Below are 25682 nucleotides of genomic sequence, written 5' to 3'. Positions count from 1 at the left end.
ATGGAAACCTGCATTGGTAGTTTTATTTCACGGAAGAAAATAGAATACATTTGATCATTGCTTTCCTGAAGTGCAAAACATTTTCTGATGTTTTCCATAAAGTCTCCCAGAAAATCAGGACAGATTTGAGAGTTTTCTCAGGAAACCATTTCCTTGAAAGAAAACCATATTGCTAAAACCTTGCAGTTTTCTTTTCTCTGCTAAACCCTCAGATTGGATTTTGTTTGCTTGTTTGTTTTGGTTTGGTTTGGTTTTGAGACGGGGTCTTGCCCTGTTTCCCAGGCTAGAGTGCAATGGTGCGATCTCGGCTCACCGCAACCTTCACCACCCAGGTTCAAGGAATTGTGTCTCAGCCTCCCAAGTAGCTGGGCTTACAGGCATCCGCCACTATGCCCAGCTAATTTTTGTATTTTTTTAGAGCAGACAGGGTTTCACCATGTTGGCCAGGATGGCCTTGAATTCCTGACATCAGGTGATCCACCTGCCTCGGCCTTCCAATTTGCCAGACTTCTTTCTTACTTTTGCAATTCTTCAACCACTTCGTTGGTCTTTATTAGAAATACTTAGTTTTAAAATTACATTTAAGCAATATTAAAGTGCTTCTGTTAGCCTTAGTACCAAGTGAATGTTAATTTGTCAGATTTCTGTTTAATTCGTCTTAGGGAAAATAAATGTATTATCCTTGATTACTTGATAGCTCACCTGCCTTAATATTAGTTATGTGTAATTTAAACAGAAGAAAGAGGGTATTCTGCTCATGCTGAGACCTCACTAGGGAAATTCTGGCACTTTAGTCATTATCCACATCATCCTGCTTTATGTTTATTTATGTTATTTATATTAATCGTATTTAAAAAATAAACAAAAGACATATTTAGCTTCCTTCCTAGAATAAATTTGTACTAGCTTCATGCATTATATATTTAAAGAAATTTTTTAGAGATGGTTACTTTAACTTTTTAAAGTTCATCAGAAAGGTTGTTTGAGAGGGATAGAGAATAGAGAGAAGTGTTTTGTTTCTTTTATATTTCGTGATTTATATTTTAATGATTAAATGGTGGAGAAGTTGAATAAGTAACAAGTTTACTATTTACTTTCTGGAACTAATTTTATCATTTGGGGGATATATCTGGTAGCTGATAAATTTAGTTTATTCTAGAAATAATTGACTTTTAAAAAAAATATTTAAGTTTTCATTTTGAATGATTTGTTTCCAAGGGTATAGAGCAGTTATTCTCCAGACTTTGCCACAACTTAGAATTCTAGATTGCAAGAACATATTTGGTGAACCAGTAAATTTGACAGAAATAAATTCATCACAGCTGCAGTGCCTAGAAGGTCTTTTGGATAATTTAGTTTCTTCTGAATCTCCCATAAATATAAGTGAAGATGAGGTATAGTATTTACTTTCTTTTTCCTAATGCAGAAAACACATTCAAATTTTAATAAGCGAATATAAATTAAAAAGATTTTGGTTTTTTTCTATGTCATAGATCATTGATAGAAGGCCAGTGGTAACAGCACCCATCGATGAGTTAGCACCCTTGGAACAGTTTGCAGGTACACCAAGAGATGCTGCCTTGACGTCTTTAATGTCTGTGTGTCCATCTTCTGAACCAGAGAAAATTCATCATGAAAGCGACTTGCAGAATGAGATAAAACTTCAGAAATTAGATGATCAAATTTTACAACTTCTAAATGAAGTAACTATTTTTCCTACTTCTCTATAGACATGTTTATTGAAGAAAACATAGTTAAGAAAATGTAACAAAAATTATGTACTAGCTGTCCAACCTATCTTAATGCATCAGTGTTTTATGGATTTTTGTTTTCCTCTACAAAAATAGTGTTCTATTATTGCATAGTGGAAGAAAAAGGTAACATATAAAATTTTCACTCATTTTACTTGTTGTCTTCCTTTTACATCTTCTTTATGTAATTTCTTTGTCTTGTTCTGCAGTACTTCACATTGCTTCCATTCCACCCACTTTTTATTTCTGCCATAACCAAGGGGGAAACTCTTCAGACTCAATGTTACTTAGCGTAAAGGATACATGAGTTGCTTTTGGCCTCTACTATCTCTTCAGTGGTTTAATGGTCAAAATCACTTCTACAACTTATACATAAATGGCAAGTTAATTTACACAGTTCCTTTAACAATTTCATTTTCCAGTAGACCATCACCTAATCAATCTATACTTTCCTGAGCTGTTAATCCTTTTTTACCCCTGCTACTGAATCTCTAGTTTTTAGAATCTGTGAACTATGTGTATGAACTACAGTTCCTAGAATTTACTGCTATTCAGGTCTCCAACCCACGTTCCAGTATTCTTGTTATCATCCACAGTGGTGGTGGTTCTCTTGGGTACCACGCCTATCTGACCACAATGGATTATTACTTTACTTGCCTTCTAATTGGGTGTAGGATAGAACGATAGTGGTATAGGTCAAAGAGGCTATTAGTCAAATGTTAGTTCGACTTAGAAATTTTGTAGCTAAGTTATTCTTACTAATTTTTTTTTAAAGTCAGTGTCTTATTCTGTCACCCAAGTTGGTGTATGGTGGCACGAGCATAGCTGACTGCAGCCTTAAACTCCTGGGCCCAAGAATCTTCCCACCTTAGCCTCCTAAGTAGCTGGGACTACAGGCACATTCCACCATGCCTGTCTAATTTTTAAATTTTTTTGTGTGGAGACTGGGTCTCGCTTTGTTGCCCAGGCTGGTCTCAAACTCCTGGCTTCAAGTGATCCTCCCACCTCAGCCTCTTAAAGTAGTGGGATTACAGGCATAACTAAATTTTCTTAGTCAAAATATTTTCTCAAATTAGGAAGGGGGAAGGAGTGGAAAATGCGTATGAAATGTTTATGGTTCAGGAAGTTTTTAATCCTGTTCTATAATGTATATAATATTAACAATGTGGGATAAACAAGATCTGCCTTAGGTGAGTAAACGTGAATAAGGCTGTGAGGATTCTGTGTTTCAGAAGTCCATAAAGATTTCAGTTTGAGACATATAATGCTAGCCTACATATTCTTTGACATCATTGATACTGTATGGCTGGACTTTTGGACTCCTCCATTTCCTCAGGTTTCATCTTTCATCTCTTCTAATGGCTGACTCTTCTATCAATGAAAGAACTTAGATTGAAGTTTAATTATTTTAATTTGAAGTGAATGTTTCAGTTTCTCATAGGCTGCTCTAATTTTATTCTTATGACAACCCAATCAAATAGACAGAGATTAATGTATTATTGTCCTTGTTATAATAGAACATATATATATATAAGAAGCTCCAGAGTTTAAATCACTTATTTAAAAGTACTTTGTTAGTAAGACAGTTGAGCTCAAAACTCCTATCTCCATGTGTCCAATCAAATTATTCAACTATATCATGCTTCTTACTCACTTTTGGTGCTATTTCTTTCTACTTTGTTAACCAAAAACAGGAGTCTATCTATCTTGAAAGAAAGTTGATTCACTGCTATATATATTTAAAATGTTTAAGAAAATGACTTTTATTCACTCTCTTAGTGGTGTAAAGAATAAACATGCAGTTTGAATTTCATTGAGCTGTGTATACACTCAAATGATTTCATCTCAAGAGTATCAATTTATAAAGTTATAACATTACTGCAGTGTGCTGTACTGTAACAAAGACATTTATTTTTCTTAATCATGGGACTTATAATTACCCCCACTGATTTGGGAAATTTTATGTCCTTGAAAAGCTGTTTTGCCTATAATTTAGTTTTTCTCCAACATTCTGTTATGACCATTTTTATTCTTCAGCATTTTTATTACCAAGTAATTATTCCATTGTATGGATGTATCACATCTTATTTATCCTTTTGTCAGTTGATAGACATTTGAGTAGCCTCTACTTTTGGTTATTATGATATTTCTATGAATATTTATGTATCAACTTTTGTATAGACATAAGTTTTCCTTTCTCTTGGCTATCTACCTAGAAGTAGAATTGCTGGATCATACGTTTAACCTTTGGAGGAACTGCCAGACTTTCCAAAGTAACTGCACCGTTTTACATCTTCACCAGCAGTATATGAAGGTTCTAATTTTTCCACATCCTTGCTATCTTGTTTTTATATGTTATTTACATTATAGCCATCCTAGTGGGTGTAAAGGCATATTTCATCATGGCATCCATTTACTCTTAACTTCTTTGTGTCTTTACATTTAAATGTGTTTTGTGGACAGAAAATAGGTGAGTCTTATTTTTAAGTCCCATCTGGCCATCACTTCTTTTGAAGAGTCCATTAAAATTTAATCATTATTGAAGTTGGATTAGGGTCTGCCATTTTATTATGTTTGTTTTATAGTCATTTTCTTCCTCTCCTACTTTCTGTTGGATAATTTTTAGAATTCAGTTAAAACATATTTTTAATTCTTATGTTAGTTTTTCAGTCATACTTCTCTATGTTTTGTTTTGATCTGGTTGCTCTAAAAAAAGATTTTAAACAGTCTACTTAGAGTTAATACCGTATTACTTCAAGTAAAATGTTTCAACATTATTTGTATTTATCTGTATATAAATCATCTGTGATGCTCTTTTTCTTCTTGAGGATTCAAATTTCCATCTGGTGTTGTATCCCTTCAGCCAGGACTTTTACAACTTTGTAATGTTACATCTGTGGATAGCAGTCTGTTTCACCTTTATTCTTAGCAGACATTTCCGCTGAATATAGAATTCTCAATTGACAATTTTTTTTTCAGTACTCTCCCTGGCCTCCATAGTTTTGAGTGCAAAGTTGGCATTAATTCAGATGCTTAATTGCTTGTATGTAACATGCCATTTTTCTTCGGCTACTGTCAAGAGTTTGTCTCTCTTTGGTTTTCAGCAATTTGACTGCATTATGCCTAAGGATGGTTTTCTTCATATTTATCCTGCATGGGGTTTCTCTATGCTTCCTGAATCTGTAATTTTATGTTTTTACTTAATTTTGGAAATTTCTTCCACTATTTCTTCTGCCGTATTCTCTCCTCTCGTTTTCTGATTCCATGTAGACTTTTTTATATCATCCCAAAATTCCCTGAGGCTCCATAAATTTTGTCAACTTTCAGTTTTCTGTATTATTCATATCAAATAATCTCCATTGAACTAGCTTCAGGTTCACATACTCTGTCTTTATTGCCACACTCTGCTATTAATCCCAGTCAGTTTCTACTTAAGACATTGTATTTTTCAGTTATAGAATTTCTATTTTTTACAATGCTATTTCTGAGCTGAGTTTTCTTATCTTTTCATTTTTGACAAGAATATTTCTTATTATCTCATTGAACATCGCTATTTGATCGCTATTTTAAAGTTCTCGTTTGCTTATTCAAACATTTGAGTCATCTCAGGTTTGGTGTTCATTGATCACCTTTTCTCTTGACAGTAGGTCATTTTCTTGGTTCTTCCTGTGGTGAGCAATTTTGAAGTGCGTCTGGACGTCATAAATGTTTCATAATGGGTACTCTAGATTTGGTTATAGTCCTCCAAAGAGTGTTGACATTTTTGTTTTAGTAAGCATTAAACTTGGTTTAACTCGGATTGTATGTTTTTCTTTTAGGTAGCAGTTCAAATTTCATTTATTTTGTTCTTTGCTGGGCAACTTAGAGTCCACCCCATACTGCCCTCTGCTTCTTCAGGCCCTGAAGTCTGTGATTTTTCCTACCTGAGGTTTAGACACCCTGCATGGTGCTTATTGTGATAACATTCTCAGGCTAAAAACCATAAAGAAATAGAAGCACCCTCATTCTGGTCCATTTTCCAAGTGTCAGTTCCCCTCTAGAATAATCCTACTTTTGTTCACTTTCCAAGGCCTTCAAGTTGTTTTTTTTTTTTATTTTTGTTTTGTTTGTATTTTTTCCAGAGTTTATAATTGTTATCTGCAGGAAAGTCAACATGGTAGAAGCTTGCTTGTCCATACCAGAAGCTGAATTCCCTCCCTGCCTTTAATTGCAAACATTTCTAGTTTATAAACCTTTAATCATATAAAAAGCTGTAATATTTCAGACAATTTCCAATTTCAGTCATTTTTAACTGAACTTTTAACAAACTTTGTTGTCTTTTTAAATTCTAGACTTCTAATTCAATAGATAATGTTCCTGAGAAAGACCCCAGACCAAAAAGAGACACAGATATAACTTCTGAAAGTGACTATGGAAACAGAAAAGAATGCAATAGAAAAGTTCCTCGAAGATCAAAAATCCCGTATTATCCCAAAACTATTCAAACTATTAAGCACCACAATAAAAACTACAACTCTTTTGTAAGGTACTTGTTTTAGTTTTAGAAATTTAAATAAGGCACATATAAGTGAGTAATGCTGGCTTCTCTCTTGAAGCTATCCCATGGTGATATTTGTTACTTTACTAATACTGAAGATTTGATTTTTCAGCCTAGTAGGTTCAGATTTGCTAGGTACATTCATATAAATTTATATAAAAGGATCCCTTTCTCTGTGTATATACCTAAGTTGCAAAATTAATGTATAAACTTTTTCATAGCATAAAGAATACTGATCTTAGAACTGGAATACCTTAGTTCAATCAAAAACAATGTATGTGGTTTTCGCTTGATTTGAACTAATGTTATTAGTTCAAATTCCACTGCATTCATTTACAGTGTGAAATAAGACTGGTACAATCGAGTCTGTGACTAGCCTTTTCTGTTTGTAGGCAGATCTGGATGGAAAGCCAAGTCCTAGTCATATGATACTTACTGAGTTTAGAATTAAATGTGACTAAGATGAATATGTTTAATGCCATAAGGACAAGGAACACCAATGTCTGTACTTTCATAATTGGGATCACCATGACAAATGGTTCAGAAATGACTACTCTGGGATAGTTTCAATAAACTTTTGTCTCTGTAATTCTCCTTTTGAAAAGCTAATTTTGTTGTCCTGTTGTTGAATACTTCCATACCTACCCAGTTATATTTTACATACACACACACACACACACACACACAGCCATTCAGTTCACTTCAAACACTGTACTTTTTTCCAGGACATACCCTGGAATTTCTCTGGTCCTACCAAGTGAGAGAATCTATTAACTTTGATCCATTATGTGTGGATTTTAAACTTTTCACTCCCAAAGAGTAATTCTATTTACTGTCTTTTCAAGTTCTTGGGTACCATAGTCCTGAGTACTCACAGTACTTTTTAAATTATTCTGATACATCCAAGAATTCTGCCCTACCTGAAAATGTTGAACACTGAACATTTATTAAATCATTATCTTTTTTAAAATATTAAGGCACTCATTAACAGAGCACAGTCATTATAAAATGTATGAAGTAGTTTGTCCAAGTTACTATAATTTTATTAATATTCTTTTTTAAAAAGCTTATTTGCATATACAACTACAAATGTTAATGTTAGAGAAGATGTGAACACTATGCATTTTTTTGAGTTATTTCCTATGTTTTATTCTTTACAGTTGTAATCGTAAAATGAAACCACCTTACCTTAAAGAATTATATGTAAGCTCATCTTTAGCAAACTGTCATATGTTACAAGAATCAGAAAAGCCGAAGACTGAAATAATTAAAGTAGAAAAAAGTATCTCAGAAGACAACACTTACCGGGTACGATTTAACAGATTAAGAAAAAATGAATATGAATAATTTTAAATACAGTCCCAGAAAAATTATGCATGCTTTTATTGGTTATTTTTTCTTTCCTGATTTCCAGATTTTATATAACATTATTTTTGAATGAATGAAAATTGCATTTTTTTTAATAGATTTAAGTGAAATCATTTGTTACATGCTTTTGGAGGAAGAAACAGTTACAGATTTTTTAAATTCTCGTTTCTTAAAGTAGCGCTTCCTACTTTTTTGGGTGTCAGATCCTTTTCAGTGTCTAAAAAAATCTACAGGTCTTCTCAAAGAAACCTATTTTTACACTCAAAAAAATATATATAATTTCAGGGTTTTCATGGACTCCCCTGAAACTCAATTTTGGACCAGTGGATCCAAATTAATGGTAGCAAAGCATAAGCGGTGTTCAGAAATTGTTTAATTCTTTGAAATGTGCTTAACAGTTCTCATATTGAGAAACTTCAGTACATATCAATTCAATATTTTATATTTTTTATGAACTTGCCCTTATATTACTTGTGTATTGTTCTTTCAGTAATAGAATTGCTACATTTTAGGCTACTGGTTTCCTCCTCTTATTCTCAACTATAGAGGCTTTAATATTGAAAATAATAAGAATTATCATTATGACTTTGGGCACACTTCATCTTTCTTCTTATTTAACCTGTTGTTGTGCCTGTGTTTCCCAAGTTACATATTCATTTTTCTCATGAAAAATCAATCTTTTCTGATTCTTTATCTACCTCCGACGTTTGTTTAAAATTAAATCTTTACCAATCTTCATATTCCTTTGTATGCCTTGGTAGGGACTCTCTATCCTAATACAGGGTCTGGCATGTGGGTGCCATGCTATGTGCTATTTCGAAAAGTTAATCTTATCTACTATGGCCTAATAATAGCAGCTAACATTTATTGAGTGATTATTATGTACCAGGCACTGTTCTGCACTTTTCCATATGCTTTGCTACCATTAACTTAATTCTCAGCTAGGCACACTGGCTCACACCTGTAATCCCAACACTTTGGGAGGCTGAAGTTGGTGGATCGCTTGAGCTCAGGAGTTTGAGACCAGCCTGGCCAACACGGTGAAACCTCATCTCTACTAAAAATACAAAAATCAGCCAGGTGTGGTGGCACATGCCTGTAGTCCCAGCTACTTGGGAGACTGAGGCAGAAGAATCACTTGAACCCAGGAGGTGGAGGTTGCAGTGAGCCAAGATCGCACCACTGCACTCCAACCTGGATGACAAAATAAGACTCAAAAAAAAAAAATAATTTTCACTGCAGCTCTTTGAAGTAGGTACTATTATTCCCCTTTTATAAATGCAAAAACTGAGGCAGTAAGAATTAGGTAACTTTTCTAAGTTCATGACTATGTTGTTTTCTTTCAGTCCCTCATTGAACAGCTAGACCAAGAGAGAGAGAAGAGATGGAGAGCTGAGCAGGCTGAAAAGAAACTCATGGATTATATTGATGAGCTGCATAAACATGCAAATAAAAAAGACGATATGCATAGTCTGGCTCTACTTACCACAGATAGGTAATAAACCTGAAGATATCTCATAGCATAAAGAATACTGACTTTAGAACTGGAATACCTTAGTTTCAGTGTAGTTCAGTCAAAAACAATGTATGTGGTTTTAGTTTGATTTTAAGTAATTGTATTAGATATCTCAGCGTATTATTAGCTTGTTATATCAACAAGAAATTCAGGTACATGTATTTGAGCCCTCAAGCAGGGAAGTGTCAGATAAATATTGTAAGTAAAGAACAGCAAGAGACTAGAGCAGTGATTAACAAACTTTTTATGTAAAGTGCCAGATTCTGTAAAGGGCAGGCATTGGCAACCTTTTTCTTAAAGCTTCATGGGTCATATTTGATCTTGTCACATACTCATCTTCTGCAATGGGCTTTTGTATCACATAGCCCAGTTTCTTAATTCTAATGTTTTTATTCTTCTATCCTCACCATTACATCTCCCATTTTATGTGTGTTTTTTTTTTTTTGTATTGCATTCTTTAATACTTTCATTTCATTCTGTGAAAACACCAGCTTTTAAAATTACAATAACTTTTTTTGTTTCCTGTAATTATTTCTAATGTTTCCTCAAATGATTATAAGATTTTTAGAGTTTCTGATGGTTTCTTACCCTTGAATGAGCACTAGGTTTCTAGACTTGGCATTTGTTAACAGACTTTGGGAAGTTGATCTTGGTTCCATTTCCTGTCTGATTGTGCAATGGATAATTCTCCTTCTAAAATCTCATTTAGATAAGTTGATGTACACAGTTCACAGCCCAGTTCCCAGTTTCTTTTAAGCATTTAACTTGTAAAGGTTTGTGATACTAATCTGGTATATTCTACCCCACTACATGTTTCTCTGATCTGTTTGTTGTACCTGTGGAATATAAGGACAATTATAGTACCCAACCTGTGTGCTATGAGAACCTCTTTAATTATGAAGCTGTGATGCATTATGTTATTACTAGCCCTTTTACCACTACCCACCAACTGCATGCCTTATTTGTGTTTTACAAATGTCTGTCTGAATTGATACAAGAAGATACTAGGTATAGGTGAGAGTTCGGGGATGGTTCAATTAAGAGTGTTTATGAAAAGAAATTTGTTTTTTTTAAAAAAAAAAAAAAAAAAGAGTGCTCTGACTGCCTCAGAAAAACAGCACCCCTGCTCTCAGTAAGTGCTTAGGAAACATTATGTAATGACAGATTTATAGAGACCCTGTGACTGAGTCATAGACAGGCAGTAGAAGAGAAAGGACATGTCTTCCTTTTTTCAGAATGGAGCGGTTTCATGAGACAAAGCCTGAGTATTCTAGGAATTGTTTTTAATTTCAATTTAGTTCCATTTGCCTTATAAATGGAATTATTCCCAGATTTTGGCATTCTGTTTTGTTTTCAGTTGTATGTGTATGAATTTTTACTTTATTCTGTATTCTAGGTATTGAGTGAGATATTAAGAGGAAGCTGTGTCTAGGGCTGCTAGCAAAAGTCCATTTAAACTGGAAGATTTTGGGCACAGTTCACCTTTCTTCTTACTTAACCTGTTGTTGTGCCTGTATTTCCCAAGTTATATATTCATTTTTCTCATGAAAAATCTATCTTTTCTGATTCTTTTTTATCTATCCCCCGCCCGCCCACATTTGTTTGAGATTAGATCCTTACCAATCTTCCTACTCCTGTAGGTGCCTTGGTAGGGATTCTGTATCCCTAATACAGGGTCTGGCATGTAAGCGCCATGCTATGAGTGTATGCTATTTCAAAAAATGAATCTTATCTACTGTGGTGTCTTTATTATCCAGACCTCCTTGATGACTAGATCTGTTCCTCTAATTATCTACTAAAAACACCTTGCCTGTATTCCTCATAAGTTTCTTAAGATCAGCATGGCCCCAGGTGGGCTCATCCTTCTTCCGTGTTATATATTTCTTGCCCTAATAAATGGTGCCCATCCAGCATCTATTCAGTCATCAAAACTATAGAAATCAAGGAATCTTTTTTTCTTCTTGCTTCTCACATCCCAATCCAGTTGATACTGTCATCTTTAATGCTGTCTTTATTCATCAATTGATATTGATATCATTTTAAAAGATGTTGAACTGTCTCCTCTGTATCCCAAACTGTTACCTTTCTTTAGGCTTTGATCTGTTGCTTAGATGACTGCTCCATTTCTGCTTCTCTGTGACCTCCCTGCTCCCTACCCACATACAGTCTCTCTCTCTTTCGTATAGCATACCAAATAGGAGTTGAGGGCATGGACAAAGGAAGACCAGTTTGAAGAGTACTCTTATTGAAGTCAAGAAAGAAGGTGATAAGTTCAAGAACTGGAAAAATGACCATAGTTTAGAAGTTAATGGATATATATTTTAAGTATTTCTAGGAAATTACTTTGGGTTGGCTGCCTGGCTCAGTAGTTTCTTCATGATGCTGTGTCTTTGTCAGTATCCCTTTTGCAAACAATAGACATACTCTGTCACCTCAACCACCTGTCTGTAGTATTTGGGTAAGGGATGAGCACTTGACCTAAGCTCGGTAAACATAATGCCATAGCCTGTGTCCACAGTGATTGATTCATGGAGTGGACATATGAATCCAACTGGACTAATCAGAGAGTTGTCTAGGACTCATTCTAAGTTGAGTTAGAGATAGTCTTTCCTGTTTGGTTCAGAGCTATTAGAATATGATCCCAGAGATGTTTATAGTCTCCCTCCTGTACCCTCATCCCAAACTAAAGATGCTTACATGACACCACCAGGACTGCCTATATCTAATTTCCTAGGGTCTGCTTTTGAAGCCAGACCCTAGGATGGTGTTATGTTCTTGGTTTCAGTGGTCCCTCAAGATAGTGCCACCCCATCTTTCTCTATATTTGCTTATGCGGGTCAGTAAATACTCTCTTTTTATTTAAACTAAGAGTTTTCAGTTGTAATAAAAGGGTTCTGACCAGTACAAAGCTGGGAGGAATACTGAGTGTCTGGGTTAGATACAAGAAGTCAAAATTGACTTATAGGTTGCTGTTTATGTAGCATATCTGTTACATCACCTGATAAATATATCATGTCTGTTCCCTCTGTGAGATGCGGGGTTCCTTGAAGGCAGAGAAGACTCCATCTTGTTCATCTTATTCACCTGCTTGCCTTTAAATCCATATCTAGGACAATGCCTAAAACAAATTGTTTAGTAAAGTTCTGCTGTTGAATAGTAGTTTTTATGAAATATTTTCCTTTTGAGCATAATGTTAGGTTCAGGAGTAGGGGAAAGACATACTATTTTTCTGCCAGTTTTTACTGTAATTAGAGTTTGAAACATACTTCAGATCTTCTCTAAGTTTTAACACTTACTACAATTTTGTCATTTTTATATGTGTCATATACTTAACACCACATATAACTTCTGCTTTAGGCTAAAGGAAATTATTTTTAAAGAGAGAAATTCCAAAGGACAACTCGAAGTTATGGTTCACAAACTTCAAAATGAAATTAAAAAACTGACTGTTGAACTAATGAATGCAAAAGATCAACAAGAGGATCATCTTAAACACCTAAGAACCCTGGAAAAAACATTAGAAAAAATGGAGAGACAAAAAAGGCAGCAGCAGGTGGCACAGGTATTTCAATGTATCAATGGCGTAGATTCTGTCTACAAATTCATAGATTCTGTCTTGAAACAAATTATACCACTTAGTAACCTAAAAGATGTGAGGCTGTATGCAAAAATTAAATTGCTGTTAATTTAACAGTCACATAGCCTGTTGAATTATGTCTAAATTAAGGCTACTAGCACTTAACACAAAGCAATTAAAAATAAAAGTTGATGGAGATGTTGCAGGTAATTAGGCTTTTATTCTGAGAGAGCTGGCTTTTAAAAAGGCTTTTAGGTGGTTGAAGGAATTTCATTTTCATGCTTTCTGAATGAAAATTATCATTAAAATCTATGATGCAGATAAGCAATAGGTAATGCTAGTGTATTTGTTCTTTCCAAGGCTGTATTTTCCAAGGTATAACATCATTAATTTATTAAATTTTGAAAATCAACTTAGATTCTGTCATTTAAAAGGACTTTTCTTATAGAAACTGACATTAAAATAGCAGGGGAGATTATTATCTAAATACTGCAGTTGTGTGTATTTTACTCAGATAAGACTGATCCAAGAGGTGGAACTCAAAGCTTCAGCTGCTGATAAAGAAATATACTTACTTAGAACTTCCCTTCATCAAGAAAGGGAACAAGTGCAACAACTTCATGAACTTCTTACACTGAAAGAGCAGGAACACAGGTAAATGAAAAATGTATCGGCATTTAAAAATAGAGAAAGAAAGCTACTGGTTCTCACCACCGGTATTTAAAGATAGCGACTGAGTATTGGTGAAGTCTGACAGAATTAGTTGGTGAAAATGCTGTATTTATGCATACATTAGAATCAGCCCTGTAGCAAGAACTAGTAGCTAAAAAACAAATAGGTAACTTTGTTATCAGTATTTGAGGTATAGGTTTATAACAGTATAGCTTATTTTTCATTTCTCCAAACCCAGCTAAAAGTTGGTATTTATATAGAGAGAAAATTTTTAATTGGCCTCCAAGTTAATTAGTAAATTAACCAGTAAATTAATTAATCAGTATTCTTTATTCCTCTGAAAGAGGGGGGTCAATGAACTTTTTCTGTAAAGGATCACAGAAAATATTTCAGGCTTTACAGGCCACACCTAACTTTGCCTTTGTAGCACAAAAGTAGCCATAAGTAATACATAAATGAACACCATGGCTGTATTCCAATTAAAGTTTATTTACAAAGAAAAAGGCAACGGGTTATATTTGGCTGATGGGCTTTAGTTTGTTGACTCTTGCTCTGTAGAAGCCATAGTAATTTGAATATTTTCAGCTTATCTATTTCAGTTATCTATGTACTGTCCAACCAGTGGAATTGTATGATTGTCATATGTTAATTGTATTTATTCCCAAATCTGTTTTGTTTTGTGCCTACGTAAACTTTAATGCATAAATTTTGGTGCTCTGGGGAAAATGGTCATCATGTATAGAAGAGACAACTATAAAAGATAGGGGGGAAATAATCACAGAAATCTAGAATTTTGTACTTAGTTTCCTTTACAGATGTCTTTTAAGTTTTCATTCCAGTTTAAATAAACCAAAAACTGGAAATAATGGGTTTCACATTATGCGTTCAAGTAATGCAAGAAAAGTAGTGGGAAACTGTAAAGAACGAACTCACATTTAAATTAAAAACTGGCCCTCTATCAAAAGATTAGAAAATAACTTTACACTTTAACTGACTTTTTCTATTAACAAATCACCAGTGCTAATCAGACTATATTTATGGCAAGTCAAAGACTCGGCCAAAGTAGTAGATACAGTGAAACATCTTATGTAAATGTGCCTGAAGAATTTCTGAAACCTTAGAATGATTCTGAACTATCTCATGAAGTTAAGATTTGACATACTTCTCTTATCCCCATCACTGTTAAATACACAATCAAATAAAACTCATATTACTTGTACCTATCTATGCCCAGTTACTGTGTTTGAAAGTGAGAGGCTGATATTGAATTAACAGTAGTGAATATGGAATGTTAAGAACTATGTAAAGACCTTTAAAATGTTTCTTTTCAAGTGAGTATCATCCTATGATCTTTATGTGTTTTTTACTCCAGGAAAGAACTTGAAACAAGGGAATTTTTTACTGATACTGAGTTCCAGGATGCCCTAGCTAAAGAAATGGCCAAAGAAGAGAAAAAGCATGAGCAAGTGATAAAAGAATACCAAGAGAAAATTGATGTGTTAAACCAGCAGTATATGGACTTAGAAAATGAATTCCGTGTTGCTTTAACTGTTGAAGCCAGAAGATTTCAAGATGTAAGATTTGGCACCCAGCTGTTTATTGAAAACAGAATCAGTAAGATATGGTTTGATGAGAGGACTTTGTTTTAGAAACATAGCTGTGTTAAACGTTGGCTTTTCTTAGAGGCCTTAGTTTCCTCAAATAAATAATAGCTACTCTTTATTGCTCTTGCAAAAACTAAGTAAGATTATAAATGTTGAAGTCAAGAGAGCATTGGAATAGGAATCAAAGAACCTGAATTCCCTCCTATTACTATAGAGCAGGGATTGACAAAACTGAAGCCCCCAGGCCAAATATGGCCCACTGCCTTTTTTTTTTTTTTTTTAAGTAAAGCTTTATCAAAACAGAGCCATGCTTATTTTTTACATATTATCTATGGCTGCTTTTGTATTACAAAAGCATAGTTGAGTACTTTCTTTTTTTTTTTTTGAGATGGAGTCTGTTGCCTGGGTTGGAGTACAGTACAGTGGCATGATCTCAGCTCACTACAACTTTTGCCTCCTGGATTCAAGCAATTCTTCTATCTCAGCCTCCTGAGTAGCTGGGACTATAGTCACACACCACTACGCCCAGTTAATTTTTGTATTTTTAGTAGAGACAGGGTTTCACTATATTTATTGGTCAAATTGGTCTCAACTGCTGACCTTAGGTCATCCACCCTCCTCAGCCCCCTAACGTGCTGAGATTACAGGCATGAGCCACCATGCCTGACTATATTTGAGTAGTTTCAACAGATTTATATGGCCTTGCCTGTATAGCCTAACAGTTTACCATCTGGCGCTTTCTAGAAAAAGTTTGGTAGCCCCTGCTATAGAGGAATAATTGTGCTCCTCAGACCAGTCCCACCCAGTGTGCACTAGATCCCATTTCCTCCTGACTACTTAAAGATATGGCTTCAGTAAGTCTTCTCTCTTGCTCTCATACATCTGCAATTTTTCCCTTTATATTGGATCATTCCCTTTAGCATACAAACATGCTTTGATTTCTCTCATCTTAAGAAAACTCATTCCATTTCTTCCTTTGACTACGTTATTTCTCTCCTTCCATTTGCAATAGAACATCTCAAAATTGTGTGTTTGCTGTCTTTGATTTCTCCGCTTCTCTCCAACCTGCTCTCATCAGGCTTCTCTCGCTATTGCTGTGCTAGCATTGCTCTGTCAAAGCCACCTGCAATGTCTACGCTATGAAAGTCATCAGTCAAATTTGTCCTCATCTGATTTGACCTAGGTGCAGCAATAGACAGGGTCAATAGCTTTTTCATCTTCCATACTCTGTGTTTGCTTGGTTTCCAGCACAATGCATTTCTTGGTTTTCTGGGCTTTCTGTTAATGTCACTTTTCAGTCTCTTTTTGTTAGTTTCTCTTACTTTCCCCACAACCTCATTATTGCAATGCCCAGGTTTTCAGCCCTTAAATTCCTTTTGTTTTTTTTATAAACATTCATTCTCTTGGTAAACTCCTCCAGCATCATTATATCCCCAGTCTAGACATTTTGCATGAATTCCAAACTTCTGTGTCTAACTACTTGTTTAACATATTCTACTTAACTGCTGATTTTCCTCCCAAACCTTCTACTCTGACATTTTTCCCATCCCAGTTAAAGACAACTCCATCCTTCTAGGTGCTTAGGCCAAAAACAAAGTCAGTGTTGATTACTCTTTCTCTGACACTACATTTTTAGTACCTCAAGAGATTCTGTCATCATTATTTTAAAAATATACATGTGACCATTTCTTACCACCTCTAACACAGCCACTCTGGTATATCACATTATCTTGTATTATATGAAGAGCTTTCAAGTTAATCTTCCTGCCTCCATCCTTCCCCTACCACCTCTGTTTATCCCAAATGCAAAAGCTAGAATGTTCTTTTAAAATATATGTTTAGTAATATGATTCCCCTCCTCAAAGACTCCCATTTTCCCTCCATTTTATTCAGAGTAGTGATCAAAATACTTCACAATCTAGCCCTCTGATTTCATCTCCTATTACCGTCCCCTTTTATTTATGCCCCAGTGACATCACCCTTCTTCCTACTCCTCCAGCATATCAGGCACATTCTTGCCTAGAACGCTCCTTTCCCACACATTCGCATGGCTCAATTCCTTATCTCTTTCCAGTCATTGCTCCATTGTTACCTTCTCAGTGATTATGCCAGTTAAAATTGAACCCACATCTCCTAACTTCACAAACCTTTTACCCAAGCATATTATATCATCTAACACGATATATAATTTATTATGCTTGTTGTTATATTGTCAGTTCCTGCCACCTAGAATTTAAGCTATATAAAAGCAAATTTTAATCTGTATACTCACTGATAGATTTCAGTGCCTAGAACAATATCTAGCCGCCCAGGCTGGAGTGCAGTGGCGCAATCTCAGCTCATTGCAACCTCTGCCTCCCAGGTTCAAGCTATTCTTCTGCCTCGGCCTCCCAAGTAGCTGGGATTACAGGCACTCACCACCACAACTGGCTAATTTTTGTATTTTTAGTGGAATTGGGGTGTTAACATTTTGGTCAGGCTGGTCTGAATCTCCTAACCTCAAGTGATCTGCCCTCCTTGGCCTCCCAAAATGCTGGGATTACAAGCATGAGCCACCATGCCCAGCTCAAACAAATGAGTTCTGGCTTTAGATTTTACGCTAATTCCCTGGATCACTTTAGGCAAATACAAAATAATCATCCTGGGTCTCTATTTCATCATCTGGAAATTAGTAGATTGAAACAGATTATCTTTAAATTTTATTCTTTTGCTATAACTGTGATTCTAAGAAAGATGTAAACTATTTCCAGAAGCAAATATTTTCTAATTATTTGGAGAATTGCTATTTATAATACAATTTTGAAATATAGGTTAAAGATGGTTTTGAAAATGTTGCAACTGAGTTAGCAAAGAGCAAACACGCTCTTATTTGGGCTCAACGAAAAGAAAATGAGTCTTCCTCCTTAATTAAAGATCTGACCTGTATGGTGAAGGAACAAAAAGCAAAACTCGCAGAAGTTTCTAAATTGAAACAAGAAACAGCAGCAAATTTACAGGTAAGACTTTGCAACATTATAAATTTTTTATATTATTTTCTCAAGTGGATTGTGACAATTTTAGGAAGCACACAAAAGGAACTTTTAAATGATACTTATTATATATTGCATATAAGAATAAAAACTACAGAAATTAAACTCATGATTTTACAGATTATATTGCTTACATCAAGATAGCATTTAGGTAAAATAGGTGAACTAATTTTAAGAAACATGTTCAATTAAATAGGTGCCAGGAGTATAGTGACACAGTAAAAATTGTGAAAGTGATATTCAAATGGTTAAAGTTGGGGAAGCACCACTTGGATAGCTGATATGAATTTTGTGGTGATGATGCTGACAGTTTTAGATATACTTAGATGTAATAATCTTTAAATTAATGTCTTTATTGCTGTTGTCTCAATTTTAAATATTAATACTGTTTTACCCAAAATAACTTATTTCTGGAAAATGACTTTTAGACTATTTATATAAATGCTTGGTGAAATTTTTGTTTTACAGGTATAGTTGCTCTTTAACAATTTTAGAATAAAATTCATATTGTTTAAAGGAGTGGCCTCTTAAATTTGGCTGTTTATTTCATGATCACATTTGTCTTTAGTTAGTAAAACTAAAACTTTTATATAAAATTTGGTAATGTTTACTTATATTTGCTTAAGTAACATTTTTTCTCATTATAAGATGGAAAAAATAGAAAATAAAGAGGCACTTAATATAATAATTTTTTTTTTTATTTTTTGGGGGAATATACAGAATCAAATCAACACCCTTGAAATTTTAATTGAAGATGACAAGGAGAAGAGTATTCAAATAGAACTTCTCAAGCACGAAAAAGTCCAGCTTATTTCTGAGCTAGCAGCAAAGGAATCACTAATACTTGGTTTAAGGACAGAAAGAAAAGTATGGGGACATGAACTGGCACAACAGGGTAAAATTCTCAGATTTTCAAAGGGAAAATAGCTTTTTCTTATAAACGAGCAAATCTGGGTATTGAGAGAAAAAGGCTCAACTCTGCCTAAAGATGCCCAGAAAAAAGGTGACCCTTTATGTGGAGGGCTAAGTAGGCTTTTGCCAGCCCAAGGAGAGATGCAGACCTCTTAGGAAATGGGAAATAGTTTATTACACCGATGAAGAAGTTATGGCTCTGATTTTTTTCATATTTTTTTCCGATGATAATTTGACTACTTTTCTGAACCATGTGTACTTTTACAATGCAACATCTAAATATATTGGTTTAGTTTTGTTTTGTTTGTTTTGTTTTGAGATGTTTGCTCTTGTTGCCCAGCCTGGAGTGCAAAGGCACAATCTCAGCTTACCAAGACCTCTGCCTCCTGGGTTCAAGCAATTTTCCTGCCTCAGCCTCCCGATTAGCTAGGATTACAGACATGTACCACCACATCTGGCTAATTTTGTATTTTTAGTAGAGGTGGGGTTTCTCCATGTTGGCCAGGCTGGTCTCGAACTGACCTCAGGTGAGCCACCTGCCTGGGCCTCCCAAAGTATTGGGATTATAGGCGTGAGCCACTGCATCTGGCCTAAATATATTGTTAAAAAAATTTTTTTTTTTTTGAGACGGAGTTTCACTGTTGTTGCCTAGGCTGGAGTACAGTGGCATGATGTTGGCTCACTGCAACCTCTGCTTCTGGGTTCAAGCAATTCCCCTGCCTTAGCCTCCCAAGTGGCGTGGATTACAGGCATGTGCCACCATGCCTGGCAAATTTGTGTATTTTTAGCAGAGATGGGGTTTCCTTGTGTTGGCCAGGCTGGTCTCGAACTCCCGACCTCAGGTGATCCGCCCACTTCCGCCTGCCAAAATGCTGGGATTACAGGTGTGAGCCACTGTACCTGGCCAAAAATAATTCTTATACAGTGATTTTAATTATTTGTACAGTATACACATTTTCTGATATATGCAACATTTATTTAATTTGTATGCACAAATTAAAATATATGAATGAAAACTAGGTTTCAGTAAACCCTCAGTCTCATTCCCTTTTTTATCACTGTGAAGCAAGAGATATATACTGGTTTTTTTGTTGTTGTTTTGTTTTTTTTGGTTTTTGGTTGTTTTTTTTTTTTTTTGAGACATTAGAGTCTCACTCTGTCCCCCAGGTTAGAGGGCAGTGGTGCAATCTTGGCGCACTGCAACTCTGCCTCCCAGATTCAAGCAATTCTTCTGCCTCATTCCTCCAGTAACTGGGGTTATAGGCATGCACCACCACACTGATTAATTTTTTTGTATTTTTAGTAGAGACAGGGTTTTACCACATTGACCAGGCTGGTTTCAAACTCCTGACCTCAAGTGATCCACCCAGCTAGGCCTCCCAAAGTGCTAGGATTACAGGTGTGAGCAGCTGTGCCCAACCAAGATATTTGGTCTTACTGGAGCATTGCATATTTGTTCATTCCCTGTAGGAATTTTTAATATGCTCTTTTTTGTTTGAATACCATAACGTGAATTAATATTACATATCTGAGTTACTTGTTCTCAACTTTATTTGTGGTTTCAGGTTTTAAAACAGCCACAGTGTTTAAGAGGCCTTCTTATTTGCTTCCCTTTTCCTCTTTGTATTTCCCTATTATAAGCTACGTTTCTTTATTTATTTTTATTATTATTATATTATACGTTGTTAGAGTTTAATAAGATACAAAACCCCCAAGGTGTTTTAAAGTTTGTAATTGATGGTTTTTGTTTCTTAGGATCTTCTCTAGCTCAAAATCGTGGAAAATTGGAGGCTCAAATTGAAAGTTTATCTAAAGAGAATGAATGTCTGCGAAAGACAAATGAACGTGATAGTGATGCATTAAGAATAAAGTGCAAAATCATAGAAGACCAAACTGAAACTATTAGAAAATTAAAAGATGTAAGTTTGACATTTTACTTTGGTTAAAGAGCAAATGACAGGTTTGAAAATCTGGAGATCAAAATATCCAAAAACTGTTTTTCGGTGTTTCCCAACTGTTGTCAAATTTGGAGTAGACTATCATGTATTTCTTTTTATAATATTTGCCCGTTTGCTCTTAAAAGGTTCTACATGACGTTTATTAATTTGGAATGAACTTTACTTAAGAATTTAATGGAGAATCTTATTATGGCCTTTGGAATAACTGTAAATACTCAGTGTCAATCAAGGGTTAGGGGTCACAAGAAAATGAATCTTTTATGTGATTAAAATGTTATTTTAAAGGATAAATTAAACCATATCTAATTAACCAGCATATGAAGCATTTAAAGTTAATAAAAACAAAGTACCAATTTTTTTCTTGAAGTGCTTACAAGAAAAGGATGAACACATCAAAAGATTACAAGAAAAGATCACAGAAATAGAAAAATGCACTCAAGAACAACTTGACGAAAAATCTTCACAATTGGATGAGGTACTTGAGAAGTTGGAAAGGCACAATGAAAGAAAAGAAAAACTAAAACAACAGTTGAAAGGAAAGGAAGTAGAACTTGAAGAAATTAGAAAAGCTTACAGGTATTATACAGTACAGTATTTCCCATTGAGAAATAAAATGTGGCTTCATAATTTCATAAACCCAATTTATTTTTCCAATTCTCATTAGTACACTGAATCAGAAGTGGCATGATAAAGGAGAACTTCTATGTCATCTTGAAACACAAGTAAAGGAAGTGAAAGAAAAATTTGAAAACAAGGAAAAGAAACTTAAAGCAGAAAGAGACAAAAGTATTGAACTTCAAAAGTAAGCATTAAATTCTAAAGGATTTGAGATCTCCTTAATTGTAAACACTGTGGGATAGGTGAAATCTGTGTAAAGAGAGGAGGGCTAAAAATGATGTAGGACAAAGTTATTTGCCAAGAAGTTTATTTCCATTTCATCTGTAAAATGAAGATAGCAGTAGCATCTACCTTAAATGTTAGATAAGAGGTTGAGATTTTTTATATATGTGTGTTTATTTATGAATAGATATGGATTATCTAGTTCTCATAACAGTGCCTGACACATAGAATTGCTACATGAAGCTGCATGCAGTGGCTCACACCTGTAATCCCAGCACTTTGGGAGGCCAAGGTGGGTGGATCACCAGAGATCAGGAGTTTGAGACCAACCTGACCAACACAGTGAAACCTTATCTCTACTAAAAATGTAAAAAATTAGCCAGACATGGTGGCAGTCACCTGTAATCCCAGCTACTCAGGAGGCTGAGGCAGGAGAACCACTTGAACCGGGAGGTAGAGGTTACAGTGAGCCGAGATTGCACCATTGCACTCCAGCCTGGGCAACGAGAGCAAAACTTTGTCTCAAAAACAAACAAGAATTGCTATATGAACAATTTGTTTTCATTACTATGATAGTTTTAAACTCCGTTTGAATGAAACCAACTAGTGGTATTTTAGTTGTTGTAAGTGAAATTTTAGGAGTCTGTCAGTTGACTACCGGGGCAGTGAGCTCCTGAGGAGGCTAGAGGAAATTTAGATAGCAATTGCCAGCACAAGCTGAGGATGAGATCCAATTTTAAAGAAAGGAAATAAAATGTGTACCTGGCTGCCACTGTTATGTGGGTTCCATAAAATACTCAAGAGTAAATAAGGTTTTACTGTTTTAAAAAATATAACTAGACTTGTTAAAAATAATTTATAAAGTTGATACCTTCAAAATTCAGTAGCCCAGTGTAATGATTAGTTCTCATGTCAAGACAGAGTGCTATAGATAACATGGCTATGGATAGCCCAAAAATCTCATTTAAAGATAAGTTCTAATTACACCAACTCTAATGTAACCTGGAATTTGATTTCTTGCTTTGACTCAGTCTAATGGGAAAGTGTTGTTATACTCTGCAGAAAGTTTTGGTTGATAGCACAGTTGTTTTCTATTGATAGACCCTGTTCTACTTGGCATTCAACCAAATACTAATACAAGAACCTTGGCTTGGAATCTGTTGCAATTTTTTATCCTGCCAGCAACAAATTTACAATTAGGAGTCTTTCAATGCTAAAAGAAAGTCATATTCTATAATTAGCAAAAATCTAATAAAAATTATGAAACCCAACAATCTTTAGAATCTTCTCCATTGCATTATTTATTATATCATTAATATAAAAATACAGACTTGATTTTATACATGAATTGCCTTTATGACTAAGATTGCTATAAATGCTTTTTAATGGAATTGTAATAAAATAAGCCAATTATTGTTAATAATAACAGGTTTTACTTGTATAGCATTTTACAATTTATAGGTCAGTTTCTTCTATCTTCTTTTGAACCCAACAGTAATCCTGTAAGGTTGGCAGAACCCAACAGTAATCCTGTAAGGTTAGCAGGATTATCCTGTTTTATAGTTGAGAAACTCAGTTTGTGACTTGCCCCTAGTCACTTGGCTACTAAGTGGTACAATTTTAAAAACACTTTTGATGCATGTTCCTAATGTTTAATCTTTTATTACTGATTGCTATACCAAAACCAGAAAATGTGCTCTTTTTATGAATGTTACTTTTTTAATAGCATTATTTGTATTTATATAAAGGAATTGGTGTTTTGCCTCTAGTATACTTTCAGCACTAAAATTTTGTGAATACCATTTAATGTGTTTTGTCCACTAAGCATTACCATAAGGAAGCCACAAATACATATTCATAAACTTAAATCATCTGTAATATGCAATTTCTCACACTGAAAACATATGGGGAAAAAAGATTGATATTAGTCATCATCTGTGAAGGTGCTTATAAACTATACCCTTAAGCCAGATGGTGGCTCACACCTGTAATCCCAGCACTTTGGGAGGCCGAGGCAGGCAGATCACTTTAGGCCAGGAGTTTGAGACCAGCCTATCCAACATAGTGAAACCCTGTCTCTACTAAAAATACAAAAAAATTAGCTGAGCCATGGTGATGTACAGCCTGTAATCTCAGCTACTGGGGAGGCTGAGGCATGAGAATCACTTGAACCCAGGAGGCAGAGGTTGCTTTGAACTGTGGTCATGCCACTGAACTCCAGCCTTGACACAGCAAGACCCTGTCTCAAAATAAAATAAAATAAAAACTATACTCATAGACTCAAAATAAATGGAGAAACAGAGTACTCTAAGTTTCAGAAAATGAAAGTATAACAAACTTTTATATAGTGATATATTATCACATATAAATATATATAAAAATATATTAGTGATATATTATCACTATATCTAAGTTTCAGAAAATGAAAGTATAACAAATTTTTATATAGTGATACGTTAGTGATATATTATCCCAACCTAATTGTTAACTTAGTAGATTCTGCTGGATGATGAACTACTTATATCTTTAGTTACCCCGTAATAGCCCTTAGATGCTTTCATAATACTGAGTTCCATTCCATTATGAATGTGAGCCACCCGAGAAGAAATAACATCTTAATCTATATATTTACACCACATATACACATGTATATGTGGGTGTTCCTGTTTTTTTAAGGAATGCAATGGAAAAGCTTCACAGTATGGATGATGCCTTTAAAAAACAAGTTGATGCAATTGTTGAAGCTCATCAAGCTGAAATAGCACATCTGGCAAATGAAAAGCAGAAGTGTATTGATTCTGCAAATTTAAAGGTACTGTAAGTAAAATTCACAGTAATCAATATATTACATGAGTATAGCTAAATAAATTGGATCTTTGAGAATTATGAAGAGCAAAGGCAACATGATCTCATGACCAAATAAATATGAAGAATGTTGCCAAAACTATCATGAAACCAGGCTAAAATGTTGGTAGTACTTACATTCATTGTAGAACATAATTCTAGTTTCTAAACAAAAATCGTACATTTGATTCTAGTGTGCACCCTCTCTGCTCTCTGTATAAAAATTTCATATCAACTAATCTTGGATAGAAGTCTGTTTGGTTACACATAGGCAGGGTGAGAATCCGAATATATTAAACATACTCTATCACCACCTTGGAAAAAGTTATCAAAAAGTACTTCATTTGGGTTCAAGACTATCAGTTCTATTATCTCAATGTCACTAACAAAATCATGAGTTTAGGGTGATGCTAAGTCAGAGGCAAACATCAGAAGCACCTATGAAGCGTTTTAATAATACATATTCATGAACTTCCCCTCAGAGACTCATGAAGTCTGGAGTCAGGCTCAGGTATTTTTTTAATTCCACAGGTGATTCTTATGTGACCTCTCTGGTGAGATTATTATGAATTTCTATTTTTTCCTGATTCTGAAGTGGTAATAAGAAACTAAGGTATCTGTAAAACTGGAGATCCACAAATCAGCAACTAGAAAAGAGTTCATCAACAGAAAGGCAAAGTAATACTCGATATAGAAATTATATGGCTGGATGCGATGGCTCAAGCCTGTAATCCCAGCACTGTGGGAGGCTGAGGCTGGTGGATCACTTGAGCTCAGGAATTCAAGACCAGCATGGGCAATATGGTAAAACCCTGTCTCTACTAAAAGTACAAAAATTAGCTGGGTGTGGTGGCACATGCCTGTAGTCGCAGCTTTTTGGGGGGACTGAGGTCGCAGGATTACTTTAGCCCAGGAGGCAGAGGTTTCAGTACACCGAGATTGTGGCACTGCACTCCAGCCTGGACTACAGAGCAAGACCCTATATATATATATTATATATATATATTATACATATATAATATAATATATATTATATATTATACATATATAATATAATATATATTATATATATAT

The 25682-nt window shown here is 34.8% G+C and overlaps 1 protein-coding gene across 6 annotated transcripts in view; it reads left to right on the top strand.

Moving 5' to 3' along the window:
- Positions 1-25682, top strand: part of LRRCC1 (leucine rich repeat and coiled-coil centrosomal protein 1) — a 36981-nt gene that overhangs the window by 8402 nt on the left and 2897 nt on the right. For 3 of the 6 annotated variants that reach the window (XM_032250140.1, XM_032250143.1, XM_032250157.1), the window contains 14 exons: positions 1219-1394; positions 1494-1703; positions 6083-6276; positions 7449-7596; positions 9003-9151; positions 12530-12734; positions 13264-13403; positions 14794-14995; positions 17836-18021; positions 18775-18949; positions 20722-20885; positions 21292-21500; positions 21589-21726; positions 24441-24576. In XM_032250140.1, the coding sequence (XP_032106031.1) occupies positions 1219-1394; positions 1494-1703; positions 6083-6276; positions 7449-7596; positions 9003-9151; positions 12530-12734; positions 13264-13403; positions 14794-14995; positions 17836-18021; positions 18775-18949; positions 20722-20885; positions 21292-21500; positions 21589-21726; positions 24441-24576 (2432 nt within the window). The remainder of the gene's footprint in view (positions 1-1218; positions 1395-1493; positions 1704-6082; positions 6277-7448; positions 7597-9002; positions 9152-12529; positions 12735-13263; positions 13404-14793; positions 14996-17835; positions 18022-18774; positions 18950-20721; positions 20886-21291; positions 21501-21588; positions 21727-24440; positions 24577-25682) is intronic. The other 3 variants (XM_032250174.1, XM_032250164.1, XM_032250150.1) reach the window with 2 other exon arrangements.

Source organism: Sapajus apella, unplaced genomic scaffold, assembly GCF_009761245.1.
Source record: "Sapajus apella isolate SASKATOON/1434 unplaced genomic scaffold, GSC_monkey_1.0 scaffold3, whole genome shotgun sequence".
Taxonomy (NCBI): domain Eukaryota; kingdom Metazoa; phylum Chordata; class Mammalia; order Primates; family Cebidae; genus Sapajus; species Sapajus apella.
Note: the sequence above shows the minus strand (reverse complement) of the source record. Positions and strands in the feature narration are given on the sequence as shown.